Source organism: Callithrix jacchus, chromosome 4, assembly GCF_049354715.1.
Source record: "Callithrix jacchus isolate 240 chromosome 4, calJac240_pri, whole genome shotgun sequence".
Classification (NCBI taxonomy): domain Eukaryota; kingdom Metazoa; phylum Chordata; class Mammalia; order Primates; family Cebidae; genus Callithrix; species Callithrix jacchus.
In genome coordinates this window covers 134344064-134365004 of record NC_133505.1, presented here as the reverse complement: position 1 = coordinate 134365004, position 20941 = coordinate 134344064, and the positions used below count along the sequence as shown (strand labels likewise).

Sequence of the window (20941 nt, the reverse complement as noted above, 5' to 3'; positions counted from 1 at the left end):
GTGTGGGTCTGTTCTTTCATTGTGATGGCAGTTATCAATCTGAATATTTAGGTTCTTCATGTCTGGAATAATTTCTCTGATAATATCTGCTCTATTATATTTTCTCTTCTCTCTGTCTTTAATTTCACACCTCATATTGAAATTCCCATACTCATCTTCTGGGGTTTTCTTTCTTTTCTATTTTATGTCTTTTTGTCTTTTGTTTATCTCCAGGGAAATTTTTCTTAATTACATTTCCAAATGTTTTAATGAATTTTTAATTTCAGTTATATTTTTAATTCCCAAGAGTTATTTCTTCCATCATTTTACATATTTTAAACCGTTCTTGCTTTTAATATAGAACATCTTATCTCACTGAGAATATTTTAGAGAGTTTTTTTAAGTTTTCGGTAGTTCACTACATTTTATCTCCCTCTTTTTGGGCTCCTTTTTTTTAAAGTTGTGGTTTATTATTGAGTGTTCAATGTTTTTATCAAATACTTTGTGATTATTTGTCATATGTTCATATTTACAGGGGTCACTTTAAACAAAAATTTACAAGCACCTTCACTATTTCTATATAAGCCCTGTGTTTATGATTTTTAGATATTATCATGCCAGCCTTTTCACTGGAGCAGTCCTCAAATTTAGGTTTTGTGAGTCTTTCCTTTTTGAGTTCAGTTTCACCTGAGAAGAATCTTTGTGGTTTCTTCAGGGGGTTCTGAGGCTATTGGAGCTAAATGGGGAAGGAACTGAAGATCTCACCATTCGCACTTATAGATTTAGAATTAACTCCTTTACTTTCAATCCTATGCTTCCCTCCTGCTAACCTGTGTCTGGTTTCCAGGGTTCTGAGGTCCTGTATATACTGTTTCCTGCAGAGAGGTGGAAGGGGTGTTCACCTATCTTCCCTAGATTAGTGTGGAGACCTGGGCTCAACCATTTTTCAGAGGTTTGAATAATCCCCGTGTTTTTAGCACCCTAGCTTCCCTTTGCTTTCCAGGGGCCTTAAGTCTCCAAATTCTGTCTTTGGAGGTCTTATGGGACAACAGTGGTTCACTTTTCTTTGGATTTTGGCTCCTCAGGCACATAGGCATTTCTTTTTTTTTTTTTTTTTTTGAGACGGAGCTATTGCTCTTGTTACCCAGGCTGGAATGCAATGGTGTGATCTCGGCTCACCACAACCTCCGCCTCCTGGGTTCAGGCAATTTTCCTGCCTCAGCCTCCAGAGCAGCTGGGATCACAGGCATGCACCACCATGCCCAGCTAATTTTTTGCACTTTTAGTAGAGACAGTGTTTCACCATGTTGACCAGGATGGTCTCGATCTCTTGACCTCGTGATCCACCTGCTTCAGCCTCCTAAAGAGGCATTCCTTTTTCTATTCTGCCAAGTCATTTGTCATTCTTCCCTCTGATTTCTGTCTTCATTTAGATTCAGGATTGCAGATATCTTTTAGAATCATTGAACCTTTTTAAAAAAACTTTCTTGTTTGACTTTTTACCCCTGTGGTATATTTGATGGGAGAAAGGATTGAAAAGATATCTATTTTAGCCGTAAACCTCATTACCTAATTAAATTAGTCCTAGCCCAGAGTTTTGCCTGGATCTATTAAAATTTCTCCAAAGACTGGTTGCTAAGCCCACTAAATAATAAGTATAATTTATAAATTTAATATATTTAGTAAAACATAACTTTTATAATTTATAAAAATATCGCAATTTCTTATGTATGTGTAGCTCCTCAATGCCTGAGATAGAGTAACTGTTCCGTAAGCATTCAATAAGTCGAGTATATGAAAGAATGAATAAATCAACAAACACATTGTTTATGCATGTATATTTATGTTTCACAGTACAAAGCTCCTCATTAGGTAGCATGGGGGTTTTCTCACTCACCATATCCAGATTTGATTTATTATGATGACATTTATGAGTTCAATAGCCTAGGAAAACATAAACTTCATGGTACCAAAGTTTATATCATTTATATTCATATAGTTTCAATTTTTGTTAGTGATGCTTTTCATAATGCATCCATGAAAATACAATGACAACATGATATTTAGTACCAGTGGATACTCTAGTCAGCTCCTGTTTCATTTTGTTCCTTTAAGGTGTAGTCTTACTGTTAATAGAAATATCATACAGCAAGCAGAGGAAGGTACCTAGTTTTTATTATGTATATATTTATTTTTACCTGACCAACTATTAATGTCTTATTAGGATTTTCCAGATAAACAGAATATATATGTGTGCTAAATATACCTACTTGTACATTAATATACACAGTGTTATTTGTTTATTTTAAGGAATTGGCTCATGCAAGTATGGGCGTTGATAAGATCTAAATCTGTAGGACGGGCTGTACAGGGTGAAAACTCAGGCATGAGTTAATGCTGCAGTCTTGAGGCAGACTTTCCTTTTCTCTGGGAAAATTCAGTTTTTCTCTTAAGACCTCCAACTGATTAGTCAAAGACCACCTACATCATGGAGGGTAACATCCATTACCTAAAGTCAACTGACTGTAGATGACATCTACAAGTATAAAATATCTTTACAGCATCATCACCTAGGTTAGTGTTTGATTAAATAACCAGGTAATATAGCCTAACCAAGTTGATATATAAAACTAATCATTAAAAATATCAATGGAAATTATGTTTAAAAATTATGTTAAAATATTATAGCCTAACCAAGTTGATATATAAAACTAATCATTAAAAACATCAATGGAAATTATGTTATCTAAAAGGTGTTTATTCTCTTTTCTTAGATTTTTATAAACTAAATTAAAATGTAAAAGGCAGAGTAGTGTTATGAATAAACCAATGTCAAGTGCAAGTGTATTCATTTTAAATAACTCTTGATTTCTCAGTGAGGGTTATGATGATATTTTTCTAATACAGAAGTTACAGAGCCATTCAAAAGGCACTCTTTGATTAGAAATATGGACAACAGATGAACCAGAAGAGAACCAGCTAAGAAAATAGAAAATCACAGTAAAGCTTCTCCTAAGTTGAAATGAAGTTGAATAAATTAAAATAATTAATTCACAGAATATCCATAAAGAAAATTGAGATCAAATGAATTAACTGTAAAGCACACTTTAATTTAAAAGTCAGTAATAAGGCAGAGCTCAGAAAGTATTAGTTAATCCAATAACAAAGATTATAATGCAATGCAAATATGTAACTGAACAATTCATTGAGTAGGTAAAAGATGAAGATGAAGTTCACAAAGTACTTTTGAGAAAAACAACCATAGTCTTAGAAAGTAAATGACAAAGATTAAACGGTAAAAATGCCTAACAAATACACAGATTACTATTATTAAAGCATATGGAGGAACTAGAAGTTGGGAGAAACTATAGATCTAGAATTTATAAAATTGATTTGGAGAAAAATATGTAGAAAATATCATATTATCTTCAAGTCTTGAATAAGAGTGTCTCAGCAGATTTCCAACCCTGTACTAATTTATGACCAGTCACAAAAGACTGGTCCTTACATAGTGAGCTGAAGCCAAGAGTATTCTAGAATTGAATATTAAGTATCCAGGGAATCATATGTTGCCCATTACCAACCAAGGTTAAAGGCAATTCTTTATTTTTTCTTCAAAGACAATTTTTAGTGGGGTTCCTCAAATTCAAACTTAGTTAAGAGGGTTGTTGCAGTGGGAAATACAGAAAAGCACCACATTATGATTAGCATTCACCCTGTGAAGAGACTTTCCCCCCCAAAAAACGTAGTGAAACAATTCAGCAATCTAAAGAGGTAACCTGTTAGCCTTTCAGAAAAAAATGGAATGAAAATTGTTTTTCACAGGAGCTCCTTTTGGATAAAAAGAAAACATACCCAGCAAGAATAATTCATGTTCACTCAAAAAGAAATTCTGGGAAGTCTAAACTAAAGCTTGATAAGGACACAATGTTTTTACTTTGGTGTAGTTTGGAACCGAAAAACCTGTCATAAAAACCTCCAGGAATGTCTCTCATTCTCACGCTCTTGGTGTTGCCTTCTTATCTCTTTATCATTTTGGAATCAAAGAGAACTTTTTTGGAAAGTGACATTTCCTAATTTAGCTTGTACTCTTTAGTCCTTTTATGAAGAGGAAATTACATTTTCCCAGTTGTAAAATAACAAAGGCTTGCTTAAAGAATTACACACACACACACACACACACACACACACACATACATACACATACACGATTAGAACTATAATATACCACAACAAAAGCAATAGTAATCTAAAACTTTTATAAATCTATAAAATATTTTAATTGCTTTTCCTCTCCTATATTTTAAAATATTTCTATAAAGGCATGGCACCTTTTGTTTTGTAAGAAAAACAGCACTATAAGTGTTGGTGTCCTTATTTTTCTCTAGGAGAGATTCTTAGATATAATATGTGCCATAAAAATTAATGAAACCTATTTCAGTTTAAAAACTTGAGGATGTCATTGCCAAATTCTAGGTAACCTTATGCAAATAATGAGTTTTTATTTTAACTTTTGACTATGAAAAACATAAAACATATACAAAAATCAAGAGAATAGTAAAACAGAAACAAAAAAGGTTTATTTTAATGTATTAACAGACATGAGAGAATAATATGAAAAATTCGAAGTTGATGCAAAAGTGATGAGGCAGATTTACTTGCTAGTAAATTGGATATCTACAGGTTTCACGACACTTAGTAGAGAAAGAAAGGTAGACTCCCTGATTTCAATTCTTCCTCCCATAGAGTTATCAGATTAATCTACCAATTTCCTGGTTGTAATTTGGTCTTTCTTAATCCAAAATATTTTGTATTTCCTCCTGAAGTAGTTACATATTCCTCATCCTAGCATTCAAAGTGTCAATTCATTTTCATAGTGTTTCTCTCAGTGAGTCTCCCATCCAGTCCCTATGTTCTAATTCAACATCCTGAGATGCTGAACTTTTTGTTAATTACTGACAATACTCAATTTCCCTTCTTATCATTGATCATGGTGTCCTTGCCATCTGAATTATACTCTCTCCTATTCTTTCTCGGCCTGCAATTACTTTTCATTCTGAAAGTCTCGTGTTCTGGCCATGCCTTTCATAAAACGTCTTTATCCTCATCCTCAAACTAAATGTGCTATTTTCCCCCTTTTCTGCCTACTGTAGTTTTAATTGGGGCTTTTATGTGATTTCACTTTCTCTTTTCTCTTAGCATATCAATTATACTGTAAAAAACATTTTAGTTGTTTCCCTAGAGTTTGTATGACATATATTTATGACTAATATATGTCACTTTCAAATATCACTAGTAACTTCATGAGTACTGCAGTTATCTTAAGAAAGTCTTCCAAATTCCTCCCTCCTGTCTCTTAAAACAGTACTATCATTCATTTCACTTATCTGTGAGCTGTAATCATCCAAAATATTGCCACAGTTATTATTTTAACAGGCTGTTTTCAGTTAACAATAAGAAAAGGAAAACGCTTTATTTTGCCTTCATTTATTTTTTCTCCAACACTCTTCCTTCTGTGTGTACATCTGAGTTTCTTACCTTTATCATTTTTCTTTTCTCTAAAGAATGTTTTAAAAATATTTCTTGTAAGGCAGGTCTGATGGTGACAGATTTCTTCAACTGTTATTCATATAAGTAAGTCTTTATTTCTCCTTTACTTTCGAAGGATGATTTCACTGAATACACAATTCAAGGTTGCTGGTTTTTTTCCAACACTTTGAATTTGTCACTCCATTCTCTTCTTGCTTGCACGGTTTCCAAAGAAACTCCATGGTAAATCTCATCCTTTTTCCTCTATAGGTAAGGTGTTTTCTCCCTTCTGGTTCAATTTTTGCTTTGTCTTTGATTTGATGAAGTTTGAATACGATACTCTTAAGTGCAGATTTTAAAAATATTTATTTTGCTTAATGTTTTGAAACTTCATTAATTTTGGAAAATTCTCAGTCTTACTACTGCAAATATTTCCTCTGTTCCATGCCCACTGTATCCTCCTTCTGGTATATCCAGGACATATATACTCTCTCTTTTGCAATTGTCTCACATTTCTTGGGTATTATGGTTTTTTTTACTATTTTTATTTTCAGTTTGGGAAGTTTTTAACTGACATATCTTCAAGCTCATTGATTCTTTCCTCAGCAGTGTCCAGTATAATGAGAAACCCACCAAAGACTGTTTTTCTGTTTTTAATTTCTATCATTGCCTTTCGATTTTACCCTAGAGTTTCCATCTCTCTGCTTACATCACCCATCTTTCCCTGCATGTTGTCCCCTTTGTCCATTATACTCCTTAGCATGATTAATTAAATTTTAAGTTCCTGGTCTGATAATTCCCAAATATGTGCTATATCTGAATCTGGCTTTGGTGCTTGATTTGTCTCTTCAGAGTGTGCTTTTTTGCCTTATACTATAGGTCGTAATTTTTTTTTTTGAAAGCGAGACATGATGTCTCAGGTAAAACAAAACTGTGTTAAATAGTTTTTAATGTGATATTTTATGTTTATCTTTATGGAAATTGGGCTGTGTTTATAGTTTACTATAATGGGAGGTGTCGGTGGCTACATTTTCATGTAGCGCTCTTGTTTTTGTCTGCCCTGTTGACTTTAGTCTCCAGAGACTCCTTAGGTACTGTATTAAATGCCATTCTTTGAGTTGTAATTTCCTGTTTTTATACAGGAGCACTGTTGACATGGTCCTATGGTATTGAGGGGGGATTTCTATAATGGTATTATTAGGTTTCAGTTTTTTAATGAGCCTGTGTCTCTAGGCTGTGACCTTCAGAAGTTTCCCAGCATTTTTGTCCCCTTTGGAAGAAACAGAATGCCTGGTGGAGGCTTGAGTGGGTATTCCCCTTCCTTTATGTGGAAGTACAGAGGAGGTTGGAGTTGGGTATTGCCTTTTCCCCACATAGAATATTAGAAGTGACTTGGTTGGGTAATTAATTCTTTTTCCTCATCACAGTTAGGCTCTGGGAAAACACAAGTTGGTTAGGCTGTGCTAAAATAGTTTTCCTTGAGGACAGGCTTTTTGTTTTCCTTTTTAAAAGTTTATTTTAAAAACAAGAAGAGGGCCGAGGGTGGGAGAAAATGAATTGCTTTATCCTCAGATAGGCAGGTTCAGGAAGGCGTGCGGGTGAAGAATAGAGACATAAATATATAATTTTATAAGTTCTGCTTAGTTCTTTGTGTTTTATAATTTTAAAGGTTTTTTTGGCAGAGATTTAGATCTCGCTATCTTCTCTGGCTGGCTCAACATAAAGGATCCCAATTTTGAAAGAAAAGGCATGTGAGACACAGAATGGGCGAGAGAGCGAGGGACCGGCACGCCCCCAAGCCCCCCACCCCGCCTGCAGCGAGGGCTCCCCGATACTCCCCCTGGCAGCCATCGCTCTTTCGCCAAACAAAACAGGAGCCCTCAAACAGAACAAAATGGAAAAAAAAGATAAAGATTTTTCACAGATGACGAAGTTTACATTCATTCGATTCAATGAGCCTGCTGCTGTCCCTGCTGTGTGGGCAGTGGCTGGGGGCCGCCAGGACCTGGGGTCTGGAGGACAGGCATTTTTTAAGGAGAACAGAATGTTCTGTGAATATTTCAGAATGGTTGCTTTTTCTCTCACTCTGCCAGAAGCACAAGTTTTCACCCTGAGAACCTGGATGGGCCGCTGAAAGTAAGACTCAGAAAAGTAGGGGAGGTCCTCCTGAACATGCTCCTGCCACCCTGGGAGTTTTATCTCTTAAATGATTCCACTATTAGTCGCCAGGTACCCTTGTGTTCTTCCAGGTGCTGCCTCCAGCAGTGATTTTTGCTTCCAGTGAGCTATGACTGTTTGTATTCACCTACCTGTCTAGTTTCTGGAGTGGTGGTTTGCCCTGTGACCTCAATTCTCTCAATTCTCTGGTTAATCTAAGAAGAGTTGTTGATTTTCACCACACATGCTATTTCCCTGTATTGAATCTTCTCTTTAGGCATAAATGTCACGATTTTGCCTAATTTTTTTTACTAAAAAAAATTTAGATGAAATATATCTTACTTAGTTCATATATTTATACCTCAGTATCTCTATTATGTTGTGAAAATTAAACAACACAAGTATTTATTGCATCGAACAGCCACTGATTAAGTTAAATTGCAACCTTAAGAGACATGTCTTAAATATGCAATACTTGCTGTGAATAGTAGCAGAAATTTTAACATTGAAAACATTTTTTTCTCCAATGAAATTTTATGTAGAATTTGTTTACTGAATTGCTTCCTTTAATACTCACTCATGGACTTTGCTCTGGCAATTACTTTTTATTCACTAATTCGTTTATTGAGTATCCAATATGTGCCAGGCACTACTCTAGACATTGGGATGTATTGATGAAGAAAATAATGAGACTTCTGCCTCTGGGAAGGCATATGTTTGAGTTTATGGAAACAAACAATAGGCAATGATCATAATATAAAAAAGCAAGTTATATGGAATGACAGAAGGTGAGGGTGACATGACACAGAGAAACAGAAAAGGGCAAATAGAAGAGAAGCTTGCAATTTTAAATAGAGCATCTAGAGTAGGTCTCATTGCCAAGATGATATTTAAGCAAACTTGAAGAAGAGGAGTTGGCTGTGAACATGTCTGGGTGGAGAATGTAACAGCCAGAGGAAATAGGCTATGCAAAGATCTGACTGACAGTGAGGAGGTCTGGGAGACAGTGGAGAGTCAGAGTGAGACAGGAGTGGCAGATGGGGTCCAGCTGGTGCCAGGGGCCAGATAAGGACTTTGGCTTTTACACTAAGTGAAAGGACTGACACTGTAGGCTTATAAACAGAAGACAGACATAATTTATTTAGCATCTAAAAATAATATTTGCCTTCCCTTTTCAGATGTGACTGCAATAATACTGTTTAGAAAGCCACTGCAACAGGCCATGCAAGTGATAACGTGGCTTAGACCAGGATAGTCCTGATGTAAGAGATTTCAGGTGTTAAAAAAGAGAAACGCTAAGGCTATCTCTGAGATTTATAGACCAAAAAAAAAAGAAAAGAGTTTCCAAAAGCTGAGACTGGGAAGACAGCATAGCTTAGATTTTGGGGGAATATTAGATTTCAGTTTAGGCATGTTAATTTTGAGACATCTATTAGATGTCCAAGAGGAGATCTGAAGTAGACATACCGCATTCAGGAAAATGATTTGACTGGAGCTATACTTTGGGCAGTCATCAGCATAGAGATGATATTTAAAGACATAAGACCACTTAAGATCAGTGTAGGCGTGAGTGTAGAGAGGGAAAAAGAGAACCAAGACACCCTAAAGGTGTGTGCGAAGGGTGGGTGGAGATAGGGAGAAGAATCCAGCAAAACCGAGAAGAATCACAAGTGAGATAAGAGGAAAATAAGTGAGAAAAGTGTATCAGAGAAGAGGGAGTCTAATCTACTTTGTCAAATGCTACTGGTATCTTAAGTAAAATAAGATAGGCTAGCATTACTTCAGTAGATTTAGGCACAGAAGTATTGAAGATAGGTCAGTAATTGAATACAAAACTTCAAGAGTTTAGAGAGCATAGCCTGTATGATTCCTCCAGCAGCAGCAAAGTCCTCCAATGCGTTAAAGCTATTCCTAGCCCACAGCACTCACTGTGTACAAAGAAAGATTGGGAACTGGCTTGTGTTGAAACTCTAATATTCTGGTGTATCAATTCAGAGTTCTCAGGAAGTTCTTGATGGGATCTATTCTAACAATCTCTAGCTGTTCCCTAGACCTGAGGAATGAACCTACCTAGAGCTAGCTCTAGAATTCTTAAACCTAGTTCATTTTGATTCAAACAATGAGGATTTTAATTTCTAAACTTATCTTGAGGTTCAGGGAAGCCAGTAGGAACAATGTCAAAAGTTAGTATATGCTAAACTTTATAAAATAACTTATTAATGTAAGACGTGTTCTTTCAGCCATTTCTCTTTTTCCTAAAAATTAAAAAATTCTTTATGATTTTACAGACCCTCAGCTTATAGGCAACCACTGATTTTTTATTTTTTTTACAAGAAAATAATACGTTTTTTCATGCTGCATCTTCAGAAAATCTATAATTACACTGGATATATAAGTAATATTATGTCAATCATAGGGTTTTTGATGCTGCATAAATGGTTAATAATATTAAAAGTAATATATGTAACATTTTATAAGAAGATATTCTATCTTGTAAGTCTTCCATATTGTTCATTTTTAAAAGCATGGAGAGAAGAAAAAATGACAGAAGGGTGGCTAGAGATATTGCAAATCAATGCCAGGTCATGAAAATACTATAAAACTTATGTCAGCAAATTATCAAGAAAATATAGACTATTATAATACCTTGTCAATATTAACACATAATTTTATTATTTATTTATTATTTTTATTTTCTGAGACAGGGTCTCAGTCTGTCACCTAGGCTGAAATGCAGCGGGTGTGATCATGTCTCACTGCAGCCTTTTCTTCTCAGCTCAAGCGATCCTCCCACCTCAGTCTCTTGAGTAGCTGGAACATACCACCAGGCTCAGCTAATTTTTTTCTATTTTTTGTACAAAGACAAGAGTTTCACTATATTGCCCAGGCTAGACTCGAACTCGTGGGCTCAAGGAATTCTCCCACCTCAGCCTGCCAAAATGCTGGGATTATAAGCATGAGACACAGTGCCTGGCTAATACATAAGTTTATTAATTCGGGACCATTTATAATGATACTATGTTAGGTAGTATATGAGGAACAGATAAGTAAATGCAGGATAATATTTTAAGTGTCTCTGTAGTCTCAAAGAAAGACTCATGAAACAGTGGGTGCTTGGAAAAAATACAGATGTCCATTAACCCCAGTGATGCATAAGGCAATGAATACATTGGTGAGTACCCTCCAGCATACCTAGGGCTTCTGAATGGCTCCTCTGTATTCTACACCATTCCTTTTGTAGGCAGGTATAATATAACACCAGTGGAGGAAGAAATAACTTTGACATTGGAAAAATATTGCATCTTCGTATTTATTTTCATATATTAATCTCAACTAGCTTGTATCATGATTTTGCGGTATTGTTTCATCTCACAGGATATGATTTGGTATAAAGAATATATATATGTTTTTGGTCAAAACTTTCTTCTATGATAATTTGATAAATAAAGTCTAGACCTCAAGAGCCTGACTTAAAATGACCTAGTAATTTATAAACCTTCATATAAAATTTATGAACATATTTACATACATATTCACACACGTATGTATGTCACAAATGATAAAAGTACGCATATAAACACAGGAATATTTTACACTAGAATCAAGAGAGTGATTGTGTGTCAGTAGAAGTGAGGATGTGATTTTGAGGAGGTTTCCTAGAGCTCCAAGGTATTGGCTACTGCCATTTCTTAAACTGAGTATGGACTTATGGGTATTGGTTTTCTATTCAATCTCTTTCATCTTAAAATTTGAAAAAAAAATGAAAATCACACATAAGAAATGATATATTATGGTCATCTGAGTTCTTTATATTGACAAAGAAATTTATGGCACCAGGAGAGTATCTTGAAGCAAACAGTTTGAAGTACAAAATATCATAGTGATTTTTTTTTCTTTTCAGTTCGAAAGGATGTAGTCCGCATCCTCCCCAGTCTAGATGTCGAAGTCAAAGACATCACTGATTCTTCTGATGCTAACTGGTTTCTTCAGCTGTTATCAACACAAGACCTTTTTGAAATGACCAGTAAAGAGTTCCCCATAGTGACTGAAGTCATAGAAGCACCTCAAGGAAACCACCTGCCCCAAAGCATTTTACAGCCTGGAAAAACCATTGTGATTCACAAAAAGTACCAGGCCTCAAGAATCTTAGCTTCAGAAATTAGAAGCAATTTTCCTAAAAGACACTTCTTGATCCCCACAAGCTATAAAGGCAAGTTCAAGCGGCGACCGAGGGAGTTCCCAACGGCCTATGACCTAGAGATCGCTAAGAGTGAAAAGGAGCCTCTTCATGTGGTGGCCACCAAAGCCTTTCATTCCCCTCATGACAAGCTGTCATCTGTATCGGTTGGGGACCAGTTTCTGGTGCATCACTCAGAGATGGCTGAAGTCCTGTGTGAGGGAATAAAAAAAGTGGTGAATGTTCTGGCCTGTGAAAAAATTCTCAAAAAATCCTATGAGGCAGTGCTGCTCCCTTTGTACATGGAAGGAGGTTTTGTAGAGGTGATTCATGATAAGAAGCAGTACCCAATTTCTGAGCTCTGTAAGCAGTTCCGCTTGCCCTTCAATGTGAAGGTGTCTGTCAGGGATCTTTCCATTGAAGAGGACGTGCTGGCTGCTACACCAGGACTGCAGTTGGAGGAGAACATCACAGACTCTTACCTACTCATAAGTGACTTTGCCAACCCTGCGGAGTGCTGGGAAATTCCTGTGGGCCGCTTGAATATGACTGTTCAGTTAGTTAGTAATTTCTCTAGGGATGCAGAACCATTTCTAGTCCGGACTCTGGTAGAAGAGATCACTGAAGAGCAATATTACATGATGCGGAGATATGAAAGCTCAGCCTCACACCCTCCACCTCGCCCTCCCAAACATCCCTCAGTAGAAGAAACAAAGTTAACCCTGCTAACCTTAGCAGAAGGAAGGACTGCGGACCTGCCCAAGTCTCCCAAGGTAAGGCTATGGTTTTGCAATCTTTCCTCTGGAGTGTTTTCCTTGAGGCAATGTGTTTCAAGTCTTTTCTGAGTGTGTTTTGCTTACTTTTCTTTCTTTCATGCCATATTTGCAATGAGCTATTCTGATATGCAGTAGATGAATTAACATCAACCGTATGTAAGCTGTTGCAGCATTTTATATTTTGATGTGGCATGAAGTTTAATATTGAATTAGAAATAGCAGAGATGACATTTGGATATGATGACTAAAATTGCCTTTTCAATGGTTTTTGGTAATTAAGAATATTTTATAAAGTGCCTTAGAAGCAAATGTCTTTTTTTTTAGAAGTGCTGTTAATTTTTTTTCTAAGTAAAATTTAATATCTCATCCAGGAAATTACCATACAGTAAACTCCCTTCTTCTGGGGATGGTGATGGTGGGGGTGGGGGAGTTACTGGTAGCATGCATCTATAGCACATGTCTTCATTTTGTTTTATGTGCAGAAAGATGTAAAAATATCTTGGCAGAACTGTGTGTGAGAATGTGAGCATCTGCCCACATTCTGCTTATCTTAGAATTGTAATCTTTAACAGTTCTATTGAAAAACAAAATCAATAAAACTGCAGACAGTATGAAATCATTACAGAATCAACAACTCCATAACCACTGTAAAGATTTTGGAGGGTGATTCAGCTTCATTTCCATTTGTGGTCTTTGCCTCTTGAAAACTGCCTTCTGGTTGCCTGCAAAGTGTTTGCCCTTACACCATGATGTGTAGGTCGTTTATCCAGCCGTGGTTCTGTGGTGTGTGGAAGGAATGCATTCTGGTCTGGCAGATGTTGTACTTGCAGCTTAGAGAAACAAAGCAATTAGTAAAACAAAGAGATGCTGTGTTTACTCTCTATGCTCAGGAATAAAGCAGCCTTAGGCTTCAACTATATGGATATGGAAATACTTTTATCTCTACATCTCAGAGATTGCATTCTGATTGTAGCTGGGGAAATCCAGTAAGGATCTCCAAAAGCATCTTCATGAAAAGATAAAACCAGCAGAAATTTTCTCCCTAGAAAAACAGTTTTGAAAGAGTTATTTGATATAATACAATGGTTTCCAAATAGTGCTGATTAACATGTTGCTGTCATTGTGAAGGGTATCTTTGACTTCTCCTGTTTAACATATTTTTATTACTGAACTGAATAATGAGAAATGAAGTGCCTTTCTTGTTTTTTAGTGGTAGACAGAATGATTCCACCCTCATCAAATATGTATATGCCTAAATTCGCAGAACCTATGAATATGTTACATTGCATGGCAAAGGAGACTTTGCACATGTGCTTAAAATTAAGGACATCAAGATGAGGAGATTATTTTAGATTATCCAGGTAGGTCCACTTTAATGAGTCCTTACAAAAATCTTTTCAGATAAGATCAGGGTTAGAGGGGCATGTAACTACATAAGAATGGTCAGAGATCCAACACTGATGCATTTAAATCTGGAGGAAGGGATTCCTGAACTAAGGAACACATCTAGAAGCCTCTTTAAGATGAGGAATCATATTCTTTCCCAGAGTCTCCAGAAAGGAGTTTAGCACTTTGGTTTTAGCTAGTGGGACACATGCCAGCTACTAACCTAGAGGACTGAAAAATAATAAAGTTGTATTATTTAAGCCACTAAGTTGTTAATAATTTATTACAGTAATGATAGAAAGCTAATATAGAACATCAAATTGAGAAAGAGGAATAAGTAAAAACCGTAGATAGCAAAATCTATATGCAAGTCACTACTAGTTTTGCTGGAAAAGTTTTTTTTTTTTTTTTTTTTTGCTTTAAATGAATTTATTAGCTTATGCACCCATGGAGAACCTAAGGCTACAGCTAAGCTTCAGGAATAATTGGAACCAGAACTCCATATTGGCTTTCTTTTCCCAGGCTAACTTTCTTAGGTTTTTTTCCCCAGGCCTTCTAGGAGTTCCTGCATTTCACTTCTCATAGTTTCAAACCTACAGAAGAAGATAATCTCTTTGGCTCAAAATTTAAAAAGGAAAGGACCTTGACTGGATTAATGCTCATCTCCTGACTCGACCAATTTATTGCTTACTCCAACTAGAGGCATGATTGTAGGGTATCTGTTTGTGCTATTATAACATAATACCACAGACTGAGTAATTCATAAAGAACAGAAATGTATTATTTTAAGGTTCCGGGGGCTGGAAAGTCCAAGATCAAAATGCCAGCAGGCTCTGTCTTTGATTCCAAGATGGCCTTTTATTGTTCCATTCACTGGAGAGAAGGAATGCTGTGTTGTCACACAGCAGAAGTGGGGGAAACCTTTTCATAAGCCCTTTTCTTAGTAGCATTAATCCATTAATGAGGGCTCTGCCCACATAACATAAGCACATCTCATTAGAACCCCCCCTTCCAACGGTGTTAAGTTCCCAGCTTATGGATTTTGGAGGGAATAAAACATTTAAACCACAGCAGTTGGGGGGAGAATGAGGATGTTTGCCTCTAGTTATCTAGAGATATAGAATTGCAGGATGTGAAGATATTGAGATACAAATAATACATGTCCACTACCATCAGGAAGAACGGAAAAAGAAAAAATACTAGACCACACAGAAAGCACTCATAGGAAGAAAAGGTTAAAAATTTAAAAATTGCTCTTTGCCAGACCATCAGATAAAAATGGTTTAAGTGTTTTATTAGGAGAGAAATTCACTCTACTGGAATTCCAGTAGGATTCCAGATACTTAATAATTCCTGGTTTTTTTTTTTAACTGGTCAGATCACACATGGATTCTTAGTGTTCAATTCTGAGTCCACTCTAGTGACTATTAACTGGAGTTTGTAAAGAGCTATTAAAGATGTTAAGAGGTTCCGGTGCCATTTTTATTTTAAAAATTGTTTAAGACATTGAGTGATACTCTGAAATTGGATGACTTGATACTAGATGATATTAATTATTTTATACATACAAATAGTTGCTTTGTGATAGAGTATAGACTTATATTCCATTATAACATCTTCGACACTGGGTGAAAGTTAAAGGGAGGACAAATTTGGTGTAATATGTGGAACAGGTTTCTTGTCACTGAAATGTTTTTAGCAGAAGATAGGAAATTATGTCAGTGATTCTGTCAGGGAATCTCTGCTTTGGTTGAGAATTTATCAGACAGTTGAGAAGAGTTTACAATTCTTTGTTTATGAATAGTTCCTTTAATTCTAATGTGATAAAGCATTATATTTTCTCTGAAATCACTTTAAAATGTCAAAGGATGCTATAATTTGCCTGTATTTAGACCTACTGACCTACTTATTTTCAGCAATTATTTTTCACCGTGAAGGCAGGAATCTGCTTAGTACATTGTTTATAGAACTTAAACAGAAGCTCTTTCAGTTCTGTCATAATCTACTCCAAAAAGTCTTGCAACTATTTCTTATTCTCACAAAGTCATTCTTTCCTATATTCCTTTTATGTTTCTTCTGATATTTATAATGTACCCTCTTCTATCATGTGTGCATTTGAAGAACATTTTTTATACTTTGTGGGTAGGAAGCAGCCACTGAAAAGCCTCTCAGATTATGGATTATATATGGAACATTGCTTTAAATTTGGATAACAAATGGTAAGCATTATTCAGGGTTTAAATATTCAAACTCGTTTAGCTCATTAAAATGCTGTTTTACATGCACAGAGAAGAGTCCTAGATGCTTCATTATATGAATTTACTTTTGCCTTCCCAATGGGTCATTAACTTTACTAAATCGTTTCTTGCATTGTTAAGTAACAGACAGAGGTATGGGCAGTCTAAATAAGAATCTAAAATTCACTCCGCATCAGCCAAATTAACCTATAGCAGGCATCTGCTGTTGGTCGTGAACACTATAAGCTCATCTAAAAAATCTGGAAATTAAGAATACATGAAGACAGGTTACAGGAATTTGTGGAAACAGAAAGAACTGTTTTCCAAGGTAAGACTGGCAATTGTTCTCCAGCCTTATCAATATCTAAAAAGAAAAGAATATATTTCTGTAGAAACTATAGAATTATAATTTCAGTTTGGAAAGGCCAAGAGTGGGGGGATGGTTACCAACAGGATGACAGCCTACTTCAAGACCTATGAGGTTTTACGTGAAATATTATAGTTGTTCTTTAAATGTGATAGTTAACTGTTTGTGAGAATATTTATGGAATCTAACAAAGGGGTGGGAATAGGCCAAGGGACTCCTCAAAATGTCCTTTAGGTCGATGACATAATGCAGAAAGAATGTCTTTAGAATCTGTGCATCTGAATTTTTAATCTGATGGAAACAATATTATAAAGTGACTAAATAAATGAATCTGAGCCTGAAATTCTGTCCTAAATAGAAATGTTGTCTGGTAGATTCTCCTTCCTTAAAGTTTGGTTTCTATGTCAAAAGTGGTTTCAGGTAGTTTGGAAGAACATATCCTCACTGGGGTTTTTGCCTGTCGTGGATATATATAGCTATGACTTCTGAGTGCCACACAGGAGAAATGCAACTTCTGTATTCTGATGAAAGGGCCTATAACCAGACAGAAAAACAAACCTTTGGTTGAAAGATGAGATATTCCATGTCTTCAGAGACTGCAGCTGGACCAGAAATCTTGTATTTCACTAACTCTGTTTGGCCATTTAATGCCCAAGTGTCCACTTTGCTTCCTGAATTTCTAGATTTCTGTTGGACAAGAACACCCATAGGAGACATTAAGGCAAAGAGCAAGGGAGGCAGTAATGGCAAGGCACTGTGAAATGAGCAGGAAAATAAAATCCTGCACCAGAATTAGAATGAAGGCTGAAAAAGGCAGAAGGAAAGCAATGGTTTCTGGGAAATGCAGAGAGAACACTTCAGCAGCTGCTGCTGGTGCTAAATTGTCACGTCTGATCTGGTGTGACAGTTACAGTGGCTAAAATGTGCTAGAGAAATCCACATTCCTGGGCTAAATCTAGATCATTAGAGGAGTAGTATTATATCCACTTGTTTGTTATCAATAGGGTTTGGTCACAAACGATGTGACTTCTTTTTGTTTTCATTAACCTGATGTAATATAAATACATTAAGAGTGTTTGAATTTGTAGCTAACTCTGAACTTCTGAACACACACCTTTCAACCCGTGGTAGGTCCTTTTCATGTAACATAGGAGCTGTAATTCTTATTTCCCTCTGAATTAGGGAAGATTATTGTTATAGAGTTTTTGAAAGACCCAACACAATGAAGGTGGGATATGGACATAGTTAAATATTGGGTTTTTGAATCTGAAAATAAGAAAAATAAAGGGGAACTTTTGAACTTCCTTTAACAAATAGACAAATTTTGACTATGAGATAAAATGTTAGCATTTTTTTTTTCTTTTGTGAGACAGAGTCTCACTCTGTCACCCAGGCTGGAGTGTAGTGATGCGATCTCGGCTCACTGCAGCCTCCACCTCCTGAGTTCAAGCAGTGCTCTGCCTCAGCCTCTGAAGTAGCTGGTAGTACAGGTGCCCACCACCATGACTCGCTTATTTTTGTATTTTTTAGTAGAGATGGGGTTTCACCATCTTGGCCAGGCTGGTCTGGAACTCTTGACCTGATAATCCACGCATCTCACCCTTTCAAAATGCTGGGATTATACGGGTGAGCCACTGTATCCGGCCAATTTTAGCATTTTTTAAAAATGACTATTTGAGCTTTCCTTAAGGCAAGACACATACAGATTAATAAATCACAGTTTTTTAGTTGCCTGAGGTCTGCTGTCTAGTAATTGCATGGGAACTAAGGAAGTGAGACAGAAAACTAAGGAAGTGAAAAAGGTGGGAGAAGAGGGCAAAGGATGAATAAAGGAAGTGCTGGGTTGAGAGTTAGCCAAACGAGTTATAGCTGAAATCTCAAAAGTACAAATCTGCCCGATGGCACGTGTGGAATATTTACAAGCATTTTGTGCTTCTGGAGTGAGAGAGGAATGATCTAAATTTTAGTTTTGCTCATAGTACATGACATGTACTATGTTGTTACTTCTGTCTGGATAGCTCGATTGATATAATTGAGTTTTAATTGAAAAAGAATTGGTTAAACTAAAATATTCAGAAATATCACCTGATTTCAGGGAAATTTCAAGAAACAATGAACAAGTCATCACACTAATAATAAAATACTAATTTTCTCCAGATAATTTATGGCTAAAAAATGTGGTTTTCATTCTGGCATGATTGGAGTACACTTCCAAATGGAAATATTTGAATGAACTAAAATTTTGGTCTTCTTTGAACTATAGAACAACTGAGAATGTTCTCACATTGGGGGCGATGATTAAAAACATTAGTTACCACTGTTTCCCCACTCTTATCTATAGTGTCAAGAACAAAAACAACACCAGATATGTGATGTTATATTTTCAGTGTTACTGAGTATTACTCTTTTGGCAGGAAAAAAAATGTGAATTCATAAAATTTATTTATTTTCTCAGTAGATTGGCAAAAGGCTTGAGCAAAATTTAGACTAAATTACTTTGCATTATATTTTTGGCCTATAAGAAAATTGTAATAGTTTTCATTTACTGACATGTCCACTACCTGGAAATTCCTGTTTGAAATGGTGGCAATAACAGAAGAATGATCAGTTCAAAACACAGTATGTATAAAGTGAGGGCATTTGAATTGCCAACTTTTTATTATCTCTATAGAAATTTTAGTTCCTGTAATCAATAAGTTGTGTGTGGGCTCACTAGATATTTACGTTCCTGTTGTTTGAGCTTATTACCTTCAATTTTTCTTTTTAATAAAAAAAATCAAAAGGGCAATTGAAGAAAAGTAGAAGAGATAAGTTCCAGTTGGCTGTGCAGTTTTTTGTAACAGATTTATCTGAATTTTCCGTTTCTATATTTGTCAGTTGTGAGTTCATTTTAGAATAAAAATCTTGCCTAAAAATAAATTGATAAGACATAAGTTATATATTTGAGCAAATAAGTTTTGCTACAACACCCCAGTTTCTTGCAAGCTAACCATTACTTTTAATCTTTGGTGATATTTTCATTGATATCATCAGACCTACATCAATAGACATATTTATGCTTTGCTTCCAAAACCAAATTTTGCTAGATAAATATTAGGATAGAAAATAAGCACAAGATGGCTATGAAAGAATGCCTAAAAATAGGCTTCCTAAAATCAGTATTTTTCTTCCAAATTTTGAAAAGTAAAAAACATAATAAGAAAAAGATTTTTCTTAGAAATAGAAGAGAGTAGAAAGTGAAAATGAACTTTAAATTTAAGAGACCAGAGGGTGCATAAATCTCTAAAAACTTATAAAGAAAAGGTTCATGCATGCGTTAAGGAAAAACTCTCAGCCCTAAACTTTTTCATATACTTCGTCCAGAATCTAACCTCAATATGATCATGATGTCTTAGAAACTTTCTAAGCAATACTTAATTAAGATACACTTCTAATAAGACAAGTTACTTTTAGCCTCTTAGTAAGAGGTGAAACTATCTCAAATGCTCAAATGAGAGCATTTGAGATATTTACCATTACTCTCATTTGAGATATTTACCATGAGCCAATTACAGAGACAATTTTAGATCTGATGAGAAGAGAACAAAATAAGAGGAATTCTCTATAATCAGAAGGCTGTTGACTACAAAATCAGCCAAACAAGAATCAATTTGTATATTAAAGACCACAAGAAATGTATAATAAATCTACTGCTATTTATGAAAACACACACAAAATTGAAAAGGGCTGATTGTAAAATTATGAAGTCAAACAATATATAAAAGGAATAAATATTTGTTCTTTTAGTGTAATTGAAAAAATACAAATATTATTCTGACTTGTGACATTATGCTCATTCAGATCACTAAACTTTACATACCATTTTTCCTTAATAAAAATTTGTTGTCATCAAATGCTTTTAAGAATTGTAATTAATGTCTTAAAAGTGTGCAATTACCAGTTGTGAAATAGGATAGAACACAACATCATGTAAGATGTGTTCTCCCAATTGTTATCCAAGGCTGAGAACCACACTATCCAAGCTATTGTTCTCTTCATTGGTTCTGATTTCAGCTTTTCTGCTCAGCTAAAATCATTTCTGTATTTTCCATTTATACTAGACTCTGCTCCAACAAAATTCTCACAAGGTTGTCAGACATCCTGTGTTCAATAATAAAATATCCAAAGGTCTGTGATCCAAACTGATCTCAATCTTCTGTAATAAAAACACCAGCTGCTCATTACTGGGCTGGCACTATACCAGGTGCTTACATGTATTAATCTCATTTAATCTTCCACATTGATCCATGAGATGGACGCTGTGATTATCTCTATTTTGCAGATAAGGTAATTT

At 35.5% G+C, this 20941-nt stretch overlaps 1 protein-coding gene across 5 annotated transcripts in view; it reads left to right on the top strand.

Moving 5' to 3' along the window:
- Positions 1 to 20941, top strand: part of THEMIS (thymocyte selection associated) — a 226526-nt gene that overhangs the window by 94198 nt on the left and 111387 nt on the right. For all 5 annotated transcript variants that reach the window (XM_008995003.5, XM_054254420.2, XM_054254422.2 and 2 more), the window contains exon 4: positions 11567 to 12615. In XM_008995003.5, coding sequence (XP_008993251.4) covers positions 11567 to 12615 — 1049 coding nt within the window. The remainder of the gene's footprint in view (positions 1 to 11566; positions 12616 to 20941) is intronic.